At 35.2% G+C, this 16,838-nt stretch overlaps 1 protein-coding gene across 1 annotated transcript; it reads left to right on the top strand.

Moving 5' to 3' along the window:
• Positions 1–2,208: 2,208 nt before the first annotated feature.
• LOC142619269 (thioredoxin H2) lies at positions 2,209–4,932 on the top strand. Its single transcript, XM_075792332.1, has 3 exons — positions 2,209–2,438; positions 2,532–2,654; positions 4,647–4,932. The coding sequence occupies exons 1-3, from the start codon at positions 2,283–2,285 to the stop codon at positions 4,791–4,793; spliced, it is 426 nt and encodes a 141-aa protein (XP_075648447.1). The 5' UTR covers positions 2,209–2,282; the 3' UTR covers positions 4,794–4,932.
• The last annotated feature ends 11,906 nt before the right edge of the window (positions 4,933–16,838 follow it).

The raw sequence follows: 16,838 nt of genomic DNA, 5'->3' as shown, positions 1-16,838 counted from the left end.
ATATATAATAATTTAGAATTTTATATTTGTCTACCTTTTAAAAAAAAATTTGGGAACACCCTTAGTTTTTTTTTTATGCCAATAAAATTAAACTTTACTCTATAATTTGTTCTACTTAACAATATATTGGAGCTTTCAAGCAATGAGAAAAACCCAAAAATAAAATTTTGAACAAAAATAATTAAAAAAAAAAATTATAACATAGTAATTAGCAAGCCCAAATGCCCAATAGACCCCAGGAAAAAAAGCCCAAGATCAATCTTACTCACTACTTAGACAAAATTTTAAATCAACAAAAATAATAATAATAATTAATTTTTAATAAACTAAATACCCAATATGCCACACACAAAAAAAATACCCAATACCTCGCCTCATGGAGATTGAGATCCTAAATACCCAATACGCAAAATTGAGATCCTAACCTAAAGGGAAAAAAAAACCTCATCCTCAGCCCAGTGTCTCAAGCTTTCACAAGCGTCTCCGCGGCTCCGCTGTTGAAAGCAATAGCAACAAAGCAACTCAGCAACAACAAGATCTCACCCCTGGTCCTAGAGCACATCGGTGACAGCGAGATCGAATCGAAGATTGCAACAACAAAAGAGCAACTCAGCCTCGCCCCTGGTCCTAGAGCACATCGGCTGATCAGCGATGGCAAGATCGGATCGGACTTTAGAGAAAGGCTTGGCCTCGAGTCCTAGACGTGCTGCTACCGCCCTTGCCCAGTGCCCTTCAAGGTATTTCAATTCTCTCTCTTTTTCCCTATCTCATCTTTGTTGTGCTCTGAGAGTGAGAGCGTAGCTTTTTCTCTCTGTTTCTCTTTGAACTGAAAAATGAGATTCTCTGTGACTTTGTCTTTGGAATTGAATTGCTTTGCCTTTATTTGACATTTTGACTTTATCGGTTTGTGAGTTTGTCGTTTTGTGTATTGTGAATGTTTTATATTCTTTAATGTTTTGTGTGTAATGTTGATTGGCTCTTATGACCTTGTCTATTGAGTGGGCAGTGGATGGAGGCCATGGAGCCGTGGGGTTGGATATATGGACTGGGGGAATTGAAAAGGCAGAGGCAATAAAGGCATTAAAAAACTGAACAAGACATTATAAAAGACAAATAAATTAAATTATGGTAGATAGTGGTTTGAGCCGTGTGTGCTACTGCATAGTGGGGTGTGTGCTAATGCAAAATGGAGTGTGTGTTAGACTCGTAGAAGGAAATTGTAAACTTTATGTATTTGCATGTGCACAATGGGCTTTTTGTTCTTCTTCTTTCCTCTTATTAACAACAACAACAACAACAACAACAATTAGAATAATAAATAACACTTTATATTAACTTTTTTTTTTTTAAGTTTCAACGTATTGATTCAACCATTAGAGACTTTACCAGTTGAGCTATCTGAAACTTAAAATTTATTAATTATTATATTAACTAATAAATAACTAACACTTAAAGTTGGCAGACTTATCTGTTAAAAAAAAGTTGGTGGATTGAAAAAAAAATCAAAAAGTTAGGTTTGATCATAATTAAAAGATAATCTCTATATATTAAGAAGACTTAGAAAATTAGCTATGACTTCAAAAAATGTCAAAAATATCCTCAATCTAATTAGATAATCCTTATTCTTAAAAAATAAAAAGATATGATTAAAATTATAATTCAAAAAAAAAAAACTATCTCTAAAACGTTTTTCCTAAAAATTAGCACATTTTCTATCTAAACATATTTCCCGTAAGTTTGATACATTTTTTTCCCTAGAAACTAACACACACTAAACCCAACAATTTACTCATTTTCAAATCTTAAATTTTAGTTTCTTAAAATTTTCTTCCTATGCGATCTTACTAGCAATAGATAAATCCAAATTAGAAAATTATATTAAACTATATATATAAAAAAAAAAACCTCATTAGACATGTGGAACATAGGTATTGAGACTAATATAAATAAATAAAATTTTGATGTTGGGACAAGACTTTCGGCCTATATTTTAGGAGAAGTAATAGATTTATAATATTTTTACAATAAATTATAATTAATAAATTATTATTGGTTCTAATTTAAATTTATTTTTGAATTTATTTATTTTTACTTTAAAAAAAAAAAAAAAAAAAAAAAGAAAAGGAGAAGAGGAGAAAGCAAGAAAGAAAGAGACTTTTGAAAGTTCGAAAGCAGACAAACACAAAACCAAACAAGTCGCACTTATAGTTTTAAACTAGTCCATTTGGATTGGACTGCCGTCCAAGTTTTAGAGAGAGAAAAATAAAAGAAACAGAGAGAGAATGGGATCTATAATATCAAGCTTCTTAGGAGGCGGCGCAACCGCAGAGGAAGCAGCAGCGACATCATCGGAGACATCATCATCTCGCATCCTCTCCTTTCATTCTCCGGCCAGATGGCAGCTCCATTTCAACAACTCCAAAGACTCCTCCCAACTCGTACTATTACTTTTTCTTTTCATTTTAACTCTTGTCTCTTTTCTGATTCAATTTGTGTTGTTGTTTTAATTGAATGAATGAATGAATTATCAGATGGTGATTGATTTCGCTGCGTCGTGGTGTGGGCCCTGCAAGTTCATGGAGCCCGCCATCCACGCCATGGCCTCCAAGTTCACCGAGGTCGAATTCGCAAAGATCGACGTCGATGAATTACCTGTCCGTACCCTCCTCCTCCTCCTCCTTTATTTTATTAATTGTCTCCAATTTTGTATTTGCAATTATTCAATGTTTTTAGGACCTGTTGCTTATGAATTTTAAAGCTACAGCATTTTAGGATCCGGTAAATTTAATCATTGCATTGCATGTTGGGCGTAACCTATTAAAAAGAGAGTTTGAGCCCACACGCAAGGAGGGTGTTAGAATTATGGTTAAGTAGTTAAATTCACAATTTCCTAATAGCTTATGCATTCCTTGATCCATTCTATGACTATAGTGCGAATGTCTATTGCAAGCAGACAGTCAATAACAAAATCCCGGTGTATAGAATCATAGGCCTGAATTCAATCTACTTTGATAGTACACCTAGCAATGCCTTTCCCACTATGATAGTTTTTTACTAATTCCTGGGCCACTAGCATGTTCCCTACAATATTTCTGCTACGAATAAAAGCCGTTTGGTTCCAATTTACTATCTCAGCAAGACATGGCCTGATTCTGGTGGATATGATTTATTTGATGCGCTTGTACGCTAGGTTGAGATGGATTTTTGGTACTTTTGGGACCAGTGTAATGATTGTGGAATTGACCTCCTTAAGTAGTTTCCCAGAGTCAAAGAGAGATAGGACTGCTTTGATGAAACTAATCTCAGAAGCAGTTACAGTAGCTTTGTAATGCTTCTTGTCGCGTGCAAGAGATTTTCACAGAAAATAGATTATTTAACTTGGCAATCCCATCATCACTGAGAGGAGCAGGTGTTTGACCAAGAAGCTTTTTGTAGTATGCTATTGCAAGCTCTGTAATAGCTTCAGGATCCTCCACTCTTTCTCCCTCTTCATTGAGAAAGCTTCTGATCTTACTTTTTGCTCTATGAAAGAAACCTATGTTTTGATCCCAAGATTAAGCCACAAAATTCTAGACTTCTGCTTCATAAATGCCTCTTCTGCATTGCTGATAGAGATGAATTAATGCATACATTCCTTCTCCTTTTTTATCAGCTCATGGCTAGGTGAAGACATAATCTGGCTTTGTACTTTTTCCAACTCCATTCTGGCCATTTCAACTCTGAGAGTTACTGCTGAATATATTTTGTGTTCTCCATCTTGAATCTAGCTTTTACAGCTTCAAGTTTGCTATATAAGGTAAACATGGGAGAGCCATAGAAGTCACCATCCCAAGCTTCCCTCACCCAGTCAAGGAAATTCTTGCGGTCAGCCCAATAGTTGAAAATTTTAAATGCTTTGGGGCCAAAATTAGGCTTATCCCCAAGAGATACCTAGACTGGGCAATGATTTGAGGTACCAGGACTTAAAAATTCCACTGAGGCATGGTTAAAGTTATTGAACCAGGCAGTATTTCGAAGAACTTGATCCAATTTCTTAGGCCACAAAAACATCTTCATCCCTTTTATTACTCCATGAATGAAGAGGACCACTGAAACTATGATCCAAAACCTCAATGGAATACAAGCAATCCCCAAACTCCTTCTCATATAAGGTCAAGGCCTCCTTACCAGATTTCTCTATAGGAGATTTGACAACACTAAAATCCCCTGCTGCTAGCATCCATGAGTCACCCCCCACTGCTAGTTTCAAATCTTCTAAATCTCTCCACAATTGCCTTCTATCCATTCCATCATTTAATGCATAAATGAAGGTAGTCATAAACTCACCAGCCTGCATAAGGATTTTCACATGTAAGAGTTGTTCCGATTGCCGGGTATACTTGACTTGAATCAGGTCAGAATCCCAGCAAAGCAAAATCCTTCCCAATCGATGAGATTGATAATTATGAACAAAATTCCAACCGGGATCTATAGCATTCTGGATTCTTTGAGCATTAATCTCTTTAACCTTTGTTTCTAGTAAACACACTATAGATACATTCCTTATTATATGATTATTATGAGTTTTTATTATATGATTATTGAGATTATATGATTATTGACTTTTTTTCTTTTTGGGTATTTGTGGGAAACAAAATGGTATGTAGGATGTGGCACAGGAGTTTCAGGTGCAGGCAATGCCGACTTTTGTGTTGGTGAAGAATGGGAAGGAAGTGGACAGGGTGGTTGGGGCCAAGAAAGATGAGCTTGAGAAGAAGATTGAGAAGCACAAGGCCATCCAAGCTGCAGTTTGATCATGATGATGATCATAATTAAAAATCCTTTCATGGTTTCATCTCATTTTCCATAAATTTCACTGATTATCATGATAATATAACTGGGATATAGTATTTGATGATAATGATGAAATTTTATTATATTTTCTGAAGTAAATGTGCTGTTAAGCTTGTGTTTGTTGTTTGTCTCTTTAGTTGATTGCTTTCTCATTGGTTTCTTGGCCCTTTGTATGGATGAGGACAAGGAACCTAGTTTCGTAGTGAATTTCTACATTGTTTTGAGAAATCAAGGAATTCTTAATCAATGATTTTATACTTCTTAGGTTGCATGACAATGATAGGATTTCCCAAACATGATTCAGATTTTTGGAATTTAATTCCAGGATGTTTGATGTGGACTGTATGAATGGAGTGTAATCGTCAGTCCTTTGAAGATTCTGAGAAGTCTTTGGTTGAATTAATAGGCTTGTGCCAGAGAAGTCTTTATGATTGGTCTCAGAGCTAGGGTTTTATAGAATGTTCTTCAATTGTTCAATTTTTTTTCTTTTCTTAGTTTAGTCTCTTGATTGTTTTCTGTTGTGTTCTATTTTGTGCTTTGCTGTGTTCATTCTCATGAACGCATTTGTACGTTTCTTTTTCAATTTCCATCAATAATAATTCTTATATTACCTATCAAAAGAGAAGAAGTTAATTATGTATTTCAATGGGGCACCCCTGACATTCATCGAGAACCAATAGACCCCATACCACTAATTCATAGATGGGTAATTATGTATGCTTTAAAGACCTCAATTTCAAAAGCAAACTGAACTTATAGTAACTTGTTAGAGACTTTCTACCAAACTTGTGATCACGATAAGAAGTAATCTTCAAAATCCCTCATGAACTCTCACTAAACCTCCGAACCCTTGCAACTAGACCAACAGCAAAATGGCTACCATGAAATGATTAAAAGCTTGAAAATCTTACCTCACTAGCCCTATTACCTCTTATTTGGATTAAATTTTTATGTAATTCAGAAATATCCCTAAACTTCAGGTTTAAGGGTAAAAGAATTTAAAGACAACTCTTTAAAAGTATATCTCCAATTCTATCTAAAATGCCTACAAAATAGGACTTTCTCCTACTAATTTATGTCTTTAAAACAAACTTATCCAAAATTTAGTTACAAAAAACAAATAAATAAAACTTATCCAAAAAAAAATTTTTATAAAAAAAGGAAATTATGACATTAGAAAAAAAAGAAAAAAAAAAGTGTCTCTTTGAGCTAGTAAAATATAGGGTTTTTGTACTTTTCTTTTTGTATTTATAGTGAGAGTATTGCGTGTAGCTTGAGAATTCGGTCCTTGTTAGGTGGGCCAATTCTACTTGGATCCTACGATTCTGCAACAGGTAAAACCAAGTTTAAGGATTAATGCACAGCAAACCCACTAGCCATATGTAACTATTAACACACAAATTGGATTTTAGTCCTTAAATTTGAATTTTACTCCCTTAATTTTAGGAGTACTTGGATTTTACTACTTAAAGTTTGGGAGTATTTGAATTTTACACTCTAAAATTTCATAATTTTGGGGTATGAAATCCAAACACCCCTAAACTTTAGAGGGTAAAATCTAAATTTCGAAACATTAGGGTGTAAAATCCAAATACCTCAAAACTTCAAGTGGTAAATTCTAAATTCTAAAACTCCAGGGTGTAAAACCCAAACATATCCAAACTTTAGGGGTGCAATTTGAGATTTACCCATTACCATTTGATCCATCTTTTATGCATTATTTTGAACTATAAAAACTTGAATTTAAATAATTGGCTGATGACATGGTTATTGATCTTTAATCACATTGAAATTTTGCAAACATGGAGAATATATGAAGATAATGTAATCTAACAGTGGATTTGTTAAAATTTTCATTCAATTAAATAATATCAAGTGGTGTAATATTACTTAAAGTTATATCAGGTATAATTTAAACTCAACCTTTTATATAGATGTGTGTGTGTTATAGCATTTGTATGTGAGAAAGAGAGGCAGATGCAACACTCGCAAATACAATAGGGGTGCTCTATTCTTTGTGGGAAAGAGCTAATGATGTATTTGGAGTTTGGGTATTGTGAGAGTGTATGTGTGCTACTATTGTAATTTCATTATTTTATAGTGAAATATTTTTTACCACCACTTGTGGATGTATGCATATTGCCAAACCACATAAATTTTGTAGTGCATGCATGTGCGCCAACTTTTTGTGTGAAAGTTTGTATGTTGGACTTTGACTTCTCATAGGGTTAAATTATTGTGTACTATCCATGAGGGAGAAAATATGGTACCGTAACTCTTTTTGTCATAACTTTTTCACAATTGTGACATGATAGATGGTAGGTAGTGGAGAAAAAAAATGGTATTTTCACGTAAAAGTAATAGCTAAATACTTGTAGTTTACCACATTTTATGAAAAATTATAGTTCAAGAACCACTCTTACTCCCTATGTCATATTGTCGACCTTGTATCCGTTCTAATCAAATCATTTTTCCTAAAGAGATTAAATTCAATAAAAACTCGGCGTAAAAGTCCATTTTTATAGCTCCAAAGTTATCATGCCATGTCATTTTTTTACAATTAAAAGATTACAATCGGATACAAAGAATCACTTAAAAAAAATTTTAAAACTATATTTCAAAAAATTAAAATCCAAACAATGACCGTCCTCCATGAACACCACCATAGCCTCTTTTGGTGGAGTTGACATCATCCATTCCAATCTCTAGTATTCTAGGGTTTCTAATTTTCACACATTACCACTCTGATTCTCTTGATCATTAGGATTTATTCTTGTTATTTATTTTTATTCACATTGGTTCTGTTTTTAATCGATTTCTAATTATTTTGGGCAAAGCTGAGGGTCTTGTGAGTGTGTTGTAATTGTTTTCAAATCCATCTTTATTAATCAAAAAATGTGTTAAACAATTGAACTAATGCACATTCTTGTTGCCATTGCCTTTGTTCTTTTGCTTGGGTACATAATTGTATGAGATTTTGCTTCTTTTTATTCATTCATAGAGTTCATTTGATAAGAGGAACTATTAAAGTTTAATTAGGTGTGGGTGTGGACTGCGTGGTTGTGGTTGTGGTTGGTGACTGTGAAAGCAAAATTCTACTCACCAAACTTTAAAGTTTCACACTTGGTGTAAGGTTAAAGTTACTTGAATTAGTAAAGTATCTTCTTGTTGAATAATAGATATGAGATTTGAATCTCATCTATATAAAAAAATCAATTTATTTCTCAGTATTGTTAGTGTGATCTAGTTTAGAATTTTCTTTTCTCAGAAAATTATTATTATTATTATTATTATAAAAGCTATATTAGATAGCCAAATCAGGGATTTTGTTTTGCTAGAAAACAAAACACCCACTAGAGTTTAAATCAATTGCAAAAATACTTGATGGAGTTTCCATAGTCACCAAATTGACACTTTAGACTAACTTTTATCAACTTTTATGGACGAAAAGATCACGTAACAATCCCAAAATCACATTAAGAATACTTACTAACTGATTCACGCCAATAATCACATGACGGTCTCATAATTTTTCATTTGCACAAGAGCTATTGAAAGTTAGTCCTAAAGGTCAATTTGGTGGATATGGAAAATCGCAGTGAGTTATAAGAAAGAATTAAAACGTAGGGGTAAGTTTTCTTTGCATCTCAATTTTGTAGAGAAGTCGTTGAAACTACATTTATGACATTCTACCTACGATGAAAAAACTTGATAAACAGGTCCGACAATAGTAGATGCACATTTATAAATTGAAAATACCTTGCTAGTTCATACATTTCGGGTCACTATTAGTTTGGTCTCTACATTTTGGTAACAGTTAATTTGGTCCATACATTTTGATAACAGTTTGTGGGGGGCCTTTTTGTGTTTCCGGGCTGGACTGTCTCCTGCCGCACTAGGCGTGAGTATTTGAGATAAGAGAGTCGAGACCGGCCCAACTGCAACTCACTTTAGTTTGGCTTGCGCACAAACTATGCCTCCGTTTGCCGAAACTATTGTCACTTGCTCACGGCAGGCAAAACTGCCGCATAAAAAAGTTGTGGCGGAATGGGTGCAACAAAACAATGATAAGCGAGATACGTTATTATTAGGCAAACTGAATAAACAATCTCTTAATAAAATAAGGGAACAAGTTGTAAGAGTAAATAATAAAAACTAGAGGAGAAAATATAACAATACTAAGTAAAGTCAAAGAAGAATATGACTAGTTTGCCACATCTAGCTTAGTTACGAGGTTGTAGCCAAGGAGGGAACCATTTCCTCAATGTTGGTAATCTCGCAGAAGTATCCTGCAGCGGAAATTACACATTTTGAAGAAGCAGACCTGAATGGCTTGTGCCTAAGAGTATTCCTTAGCAGAGGGTAGGTTTTAAGAGGGAGAGAAGGAGAAAACTCATTAGTGCATGCCTGCCATTCTAATCTCCCCTACTATTTTTCTTTTTAACTCTCTGTTTCCTTCCCCTGTTTTACTATTTCAGTTCTCCGTAACTCTCCGTTTTTTGTTTTCTCTCTTTTCTTTTAGTGCTCTCTTATGCAGCGTAATGGTGATCACTCTCGTGATGATTGTTATTGTTTTCCCCCTACTGTGCACGGCAAAGGCTCTTTATATACTGCCTGCCGCGATTGTTTCTTTACCATTTTACCCCTTAACAACCTTTGTCTGGTCTGGGTATCCTTGCTAACCACCACTGGTCTGTTAGTGCCCCAGCCACCACCACTTACCTGTGCTGGCTGTGGCACTCCCCATTACTAAACAAAGAATGTTATTTTGTTTGTTTGCTCACCATGGCCTTCTCATCTGCCACGATGTGGGTGTTCTCCCTTCCTATCCCTCATGGCATGTACCTAGTAGTTCCAGCTCATCTTCCCTCTTTTGGGTGGTATATCATTCTAGCAGGACATTTCCCCCAAAAGAGCTTGAGTAGAAACCCCAGAATAGGCTTCCCCTTCTTCCCACCGCCAAATCATACCCTCTCTTACCTTTGGCCCATGACCCACCACTCTTGCATTGGTTGGGTACAGGCTGGTAGGGTCTAGGTCTTGCGCGTGCTCCACTTCTTGTGTACATCCAAACTTGTCTGCTGCTCATGCGTTTGTCGTGGTCTGGGGCTTGTCTGTGCATTATACCGCCCACCCTTGACCTCTTATGGCGTGAATCATCTAGTCCTTCATTCTTTATTGGTCTGTTTCTTTCCAAGGATTAGGCCTTGCTTGGTGTGAGAGACTGCACCCCCAGCCCGTTTTATAGAGTGTGTTGGGCCAAACCCACGTGAATGGGTAGAGTCGTGTTATTGCCTCTCAAAATGGAGGTTCGACTGATTATATTTTCCCCTTTAGATCAAGGGTTTTACAATGGAGTCGCCACTTATTTAATTATTGGAAAAATAAGAAAACCAAAATTGAAAAATTCCTCATTTTATTAATTTTTAATTGTATTTACATTGTTCATAGGAAAATTACATGGCTTTGGTCCTAGATACAATCTAAAATAAAGTACATGGCTTTGTTTCCTAGTTACAATCTAAAAATTGAAAATTACATGGATACGCATTTGATCTACTAACCCTTGATCTAAATTCGGAGGCTATGTTACAAGGTGGGAAGGTGTTAGGCACCCACCTTGCCCGGTGAAACCGGTCTTCTAGACTATGGTGGCCAACATTCATATCACATCATCCAATATGTCAATCAATTTAGATATTGAATTTAATGTGTGTGCATGGTGATATCCTAGATTCAAGGATTTGAAAGAATTATGAAACAAACATATTTTTCATATTTTTGATGTGGATTTAAGATTAAAACTAGTGTTATGCATGAACATGTGATGAACAAACAAGAACGTGTGAAGAACATATAAGAACAATTAAGAACATTCAAACATATTCAAGGAAATTTAAATGATTACTATCATGCTTTAATCTTAAACTCTCATCATGGCAACACAAAAAAAAAACAATTAGGGAAAGGGATTATACCTTCATGCAAGATCCATATGGTGGATGAGGAGACTCTTGAGGGAGGTCCTAAGGGTGGAGGAAAAGAAGAGTTAGGAGAGAAAGAGTGAGTCTCACTCAATACCTTGAGTCTTAAGAAGACCAAGATATGACAAGACTACTCAACTTCCTAGAACTCAAGAGAGGAGAAGAGAGGGGATTTTTTTGTCTTGGAATGAAGGAGGGGGAGGTTTATATAGTAGTGGTGGAGGAAATATGAATGGAAGACCATTAATGATGGTTGACAAAGAATCATGAACCTAGACCTCATTTTAGCCTTGGGAGAAATCTAGAGTATTAAATGTAGAGATTTGTAGGAGTGAGGAGCAAGCCAAAATTCGGTTTTCCCGTAGCTGCTATAATAGCCTGCAGAGCCAACTTTAAAAAATCATATCTAACTCAATTCTGATCGGAATTATATCGTTCTTGTGCTCAAATTGAAGCCCCGGATGTCTAGTTTCTAGGAAAATTAACCTCATTCACATATTCAAAATATTCTGAGAGATATCAATGAAATAGTGAGCAGAGGTCATTTGTTAGAAAATGGTTTCAGCACAATTAACATTAATAGGTCCCAAATTAGCTCTCAATTAACATTAAATGGCTCCAATCACTCCCATTTTAGACTTAATTGATTCCAAATTTACTCTAATTAAAAGATAATTGCACAAATTACTCACTGAATAATTAATGTTTAATTATCTAGTTAATTAGGTGTTTGCAACCCTGCCATAAAATGTAGTCCTAACCAATCAAATTATGACACATCATTGATCTCAAATTGATTATACATATAACCAATTGAAATCAATTGTTCATAATTACATATGGTCGGACTCAATTTGTGATAGTGCATCTCAGTCATTAAAACTTGATTTGATGATAACTTTCAATCTGGTGGTCCGATTAGGGCTTATGACCAGTCGATTTGATCGTTACAACATCAAGATCATTTTGATGAAATGAGATTAAGGATCTAATGATCAAAATCAAGACGCATATTTTCAAGGCAAAATTACCTTTTTACCCTCTAGGTGAGATTAAATGCGGGTTGCAAAATGAGGTGTCAACACTTGGGCTTCTCCTTTTAGTCCATTTCTTGCCTTACTCGTAGTCTTGTTGCTGCTCCTGCCACACCATTCTGCTATTCTTGCCACGGTGTTATTGGACCCATGTTTGTTGGGCCTCTTTGGGCCTGCTGCCCAGCCTTCTTTCAATGACTCCGTATGATTATTCATGTTACATTGCTTTCCCAATCCGTTACATTTCTTGTGGGCTCTTTTGTCCCATTTCTTTCTCCTTGGGCATTCTTGGCCCATTTGCTTTCCTTGGGCATCCCCAGCCCATTTCCTAATTCTGCATTCCCATGGGCACCTTGTTAACTATTTTGAGCTTCCTTGACCCAATTACTTTATCCTTCATCCTTGGGGCTCATAGGCTTTCTATCAACTCCTTTCTTTCTTAGTTCATTACATCGGGCCTGCTGTGGCCCATTCTTTCTTTTCTTCATTACATAATGTCTATGGGTTTACTACTTCCTCCTTTGGGCTCCTCTAGGCCCCTTTGCTTTTTCTCAAGACCTATTTATTTCTTTTATAGGCCTATGATCCATTATTCCTGCTGTTAATGGCTCATTCCTATCAATCTGCTAACTCTCTTCTTGCCCATATTGTTGGACTTCTTCCTGTTGGTGGGCTTTTTAAAAAAAAAGAGCCTTAACACAATTAAATTGGTTCATGTTATTTTCAACTTGCAATCAACTTCTGTTAGTAAGTTGACAACAAAGATTAAATTGACTACAAATTAAAAAAATAATATGAACCAAATTGATGATTACCAAAATGTAGGAACTAAAATTACAATAATTCCAAATGTAGGAGACCAAACTGATATTTTTGCCTATTTATTAAGAGTGCTACTTTGCAAAAATTGTGTGGTTATGTTTATCCATTCTAATTGATATGTTTCTATTCTCAACAAAAAAAAAATGATACATGGAATTTTGAAAGATAAAGTGGTTTGCCTTAAAGAGTTGTGGCGATGAGAAGGTTAATAAAAAATTGGAAAGAGAAGGAGAAATAGAGATTAGAGATAACTCATAAGGGTATATGCTTTTGTGCCATGGTGGATATATATATATATATATATATATATATATATATATATATATATATATATATATTCATCTATTCAGATTTATATGTTTTTGCTCTAACGAAACGAGCTTCATTTTAACAAGTGAAATGTACAGCTCTACAAGTAGTAAGGAAGGTAGATTTTTTTTTTTGGACAAATGAGGGTATTCAAAACTCTTCGAGTATGTGACTATTCTCTCACTGAAATGACATTCCACATCCTACTTAAAAATTTTCAATTCCTTGGGTAGCCTCCTCTATCAAGGCATTCCAGCTTTGGAGGCAAGTGGGCCAGGTTAGGAAGGGGTTTGACTATTGGGATAAGATCAAATCCTACTCGAAGCACTCCACAACAAAGAGTGGATGCAGTCCCTTGTTTTACACACACCAAGTTATTATAGCAAGAAATCTCATCCTCAAGATGCTGGCAAGATATTTTGAACCAAAATCTCATAGATATTATTAGACCTTAGGAACCACTTAACCAATCCTTTGGGATTAGCAAGAAAGGTAGATCATTTATGAAGAAGAATATTTACACATTAACCTTGCAAAAGAAGTCCATATCTGGACGACACTTAACTTGAATGGCATTGAAAATGTGAAGTGGGAGCTTCCAGCAAGTAGAAAATAAAATCAAATGTTAAAGCTATGGTCTATGGGTTTAAAAATAAAACCAAAGTCTCTAACAAGTTAGTGTAATTTTTAATCAATGTTTGAAAAGTATGCAATTTTATCTATTTTGGGTTAAAAAATACAAAAAAAAAAATGCATTAAAAACTTGAGTTATGGGCCCGAAAAAAGCAATAAATATTATATATATATTCACAAATTTCCTTAAAACTCAAGTTTCAATAATATAGGCATTATAGTTATATTTGGAAAGAAAAAAAAATGCTACAATTATAAACTTATGTAATAATTTAAACTTTTTTTTAGAATCATATAATAATTTAAATTTAATTTAACATGTTACATGTGTTCCATGGAATGGGGGTGTACATATTTTTAAAATATTCTTGGATATGTTCAAATTAGCCAACCAATCATAGTATATTTAAAGAAAGTTCTTTCAATAACATCTTCTCCACTTATATATAAAAAAAATACTATTATAATTATGTAATATAATTATTTTTATTAAATTAACATTTTCGTATAATAATAATAATAATAATAATAATAATAATAATAATAATAATAATAATAATAATAATAATAATAATAAGAGCGCGGTTTGAGTCCTAAGCCTAAGAAGATAACAGGATTAAGGCCTAAAAAGCCCAACACAATGAATTTGTATAGAATGGGCTAAAAACTAGGCTTTAATGAATTGAACAAGGGTTATGATTGACTAAAGATGACAAGGAAGTAAAGAAAAACAAGTATTATATGAAGAAATCCTTCATCGGCAACGTCCGAGGAGAATGGTTCTTGGATATATTGCTCTTAGAATGGATTACAATTTCAGTTCTTGTTGCTATCGTTTTTTTTCTACCAATCCTCTCCTCCCCCCTCTTTTGTAAGGGACTTCTTTCTTTCTTATAAACTCCTCTTTTTTTCATCTCCACCCTCCACGTGTAGGTCAAGTTACTAGCTTTGATCCTTGTCCCATCGGCGCCTTCCCGAAACCTTTGGGGGGTAGCTGTAAGGCTGATTATCACTGTTCAAGTATCACATTCACATTAATGCGGCCAGAGGGTTAGCTGCAGAGCATTCAATGCGGTGGTAGCAGCTTTCCGTTAGATATTTCTTAACATACTAGCAAGGACAACCCGGCCAAGGTCCTTCCTTCTTCTAACAACCCTTCCAAAGGGGCAGAGTAGTCTGGGGTTGTTGAAAAGGAAGCAAACACAACCACGGAAATGGCCCCTGATGCCACCAACCTCCAGCTGCCCCCAGGGACCCTTTTAAAGAGAAAGAAGCCTCCCACAATATGGAGATTGTCCTTGCTACTCTTCCTTTGCCCACCAAAGAGGACCTCAAGGGTAAGGTCCAACATCCTCAATTGCAGCCCCTGCCCAGTCTGCCAAGGCCCTAGTGAAAGACAAGCTTGCACTTAAGATCAAATAATTCTTAGAATAGTTTTTTTTTTTTTTTTTTGTAACTATTGTTTTTGTTTTCAAAATTTGTAACCAATTTGCCTTTTTCTTAAGGTTTAGCTTAATGGCAATTATGAGCTTTTCTTCTATACTTGTGATATTTATATGAATCTTAGTATGGTTTCTGTGTTACTTAATCAATATGAAAATGAGATATTGCTTCATTTAGTTATCTGCATAAGTGATAATGTAGTTGCCACATCTCATATAATCAACAACAAAACAGGCTGAACCATCCAAGTTTATAACCTCAATAAAAAAAATACTATTAATTTCAAAAGCATACCTTAAGCATAATTAACTTAAAGGACCCTGCATATCACTGGGCTTTTTATTGATCTTAGAGAAGGGTGGAGCATCTATCCATCCAGAGTTCCTTATAACCTTTCCCTTAGCAGTATTTTTAAGGAATTATAGATGACGACTAGCTCATGAACTGATCATGGATATACTTGCAAATGCTTTAAGTGATGCTCAAGTGCGCATTTTCAACTAAGTTACCACAATGAGGACTTTGATTATACACCATGGTTAGGCTGGTTACTAATTTACCCAAGGCTGGTAATCCAAGAAATTAGACATAGTCAAGGTTCTGTTTAACATTTAATTGGATGCTTTATAGTAATAATTTACCCAAGCTAGGTGGTCCGAGGGATAAGACATAACTAAGGTTTTGTTTAACACTTAAACATGTTTAGTAGTGCTAATTTACCCAAGGTAGATGGTCCGAGGAACCAAACATAATCAAGGTTCTGTTTAACACTTAGTTAAATGTTTGGCAGTGCTAATTTACCCAAGGTAGGTGGTTCGAGGAATCAGACATAACCAAAGTTCTGTTTAACACTTAAACATGTAATGAAAAGTATTTATTTACCCCAGGTATGTGGTCCAAGGAGCCAAACATGACCATAGTTCTGTTTAATACTTAAACAAATAATGAAGACAACATATAACATCTGAATAAAAAGTTGGCAAAGCTGCTTTTCATTAATAATAATACATTTGCAGATTATTTACATTCCAAGGACGTGGTATAGCATTTTCATCTAAGTCCTCAAGGAAATAAGCACCTATTCCAGTTATTAAGTAATATGGTATGACCCTTCCCAATTGGGTCCCAACTTTTTCCATGCTGGGTTTTTTGCAGTACCCACAACTTTTCTTAACACTAAGTCTTCAGGTGCTAAAGGTCTCAATCTTACACTTGAGTCATACCCTTGTTTTAGTTTTTGCTAATAGTATGCTAACTGAACCATGGCATTTTCTCTCCGCTCTTCAAATAAATCCAAGCTCTTCTCTAATAGACTGTCATTGCTCCCTAGAGTGAACGAACTTGTCTTTAGCATTAGGAACCCAATCTCCAGAGGAATTACCACCTCGGCTCCATAAGTCATTGAAAATGGAATTTCCCCTGTTGACCTACGAGGGGTAGTCCGATACGTCCAGAGCACATGTGGCAATTCCTTCACCCACTTGCCCTTTACATCATCCAACCTCTTCTTGAGCCCACTTATTATGACCTTATTGACAGCCTCGGCTTGTCCATTCCATTGTGGATAAGCTGGAGTTGAATACATGTTCTTGATACCCATTTCACAACAGTACATCCTGAATGCTATCAAACTAGAGCCCATTGTCCGAGATGGGGTTGTGAGGAATCCTAAATCGAGTGACAATATTTTTCCACACAAACTTCTTAGCATCCACATCTCTAATATTCACCAATGGCTCAACTTCAACCCACTTAGTAAAGTAATTAGTGCCGACCAAAA

The sequence above is a fragment of the Castanea sativa genome, chromosome 1 (genome assembly GCF_040712315.1).
Source record: "Castanea sativa cultivar Marrone di Chiusa Pesio chromosome 1, ASM4071231v1".
NCBI classification, from domain to species: Eukaryota; Viridiplantae; Streptophyta; class Magnoliopsida; order Fagales; family Fagaceae; genus Castanea; species Castanea sativa.
The sequence above is the reverse complement of the archived record's forward strand: the minus strand, read 5'-3'. Positions and strand labels throughout refer to the sequence as shown.

Excerpts from the sequence above, each read along its gene's own strand:
- LOC142619269 (XM_075792332.1), top strand. The coding sequence starts at position 2,283 with ATGGGATCTATAATATCAAGCTTCTTAGGAGGCGGCGCAACCGCAGAG. Across the intron at positions 2,439-2,531 it reads CCAAAGACTCCTCCCAACTC|ATGGTGATTGATTTCGCTGC; the intron begins GTACTATTACTT and ends ATGAATTATCAG. Across the intron at positions 2,655-4,646 it reads TCGACGTCGATGAATTACCT|GATGTGGCACAGGAGTTTCA; the intron begins GTCCGTACCCTC and ends AATGGTATGTAG.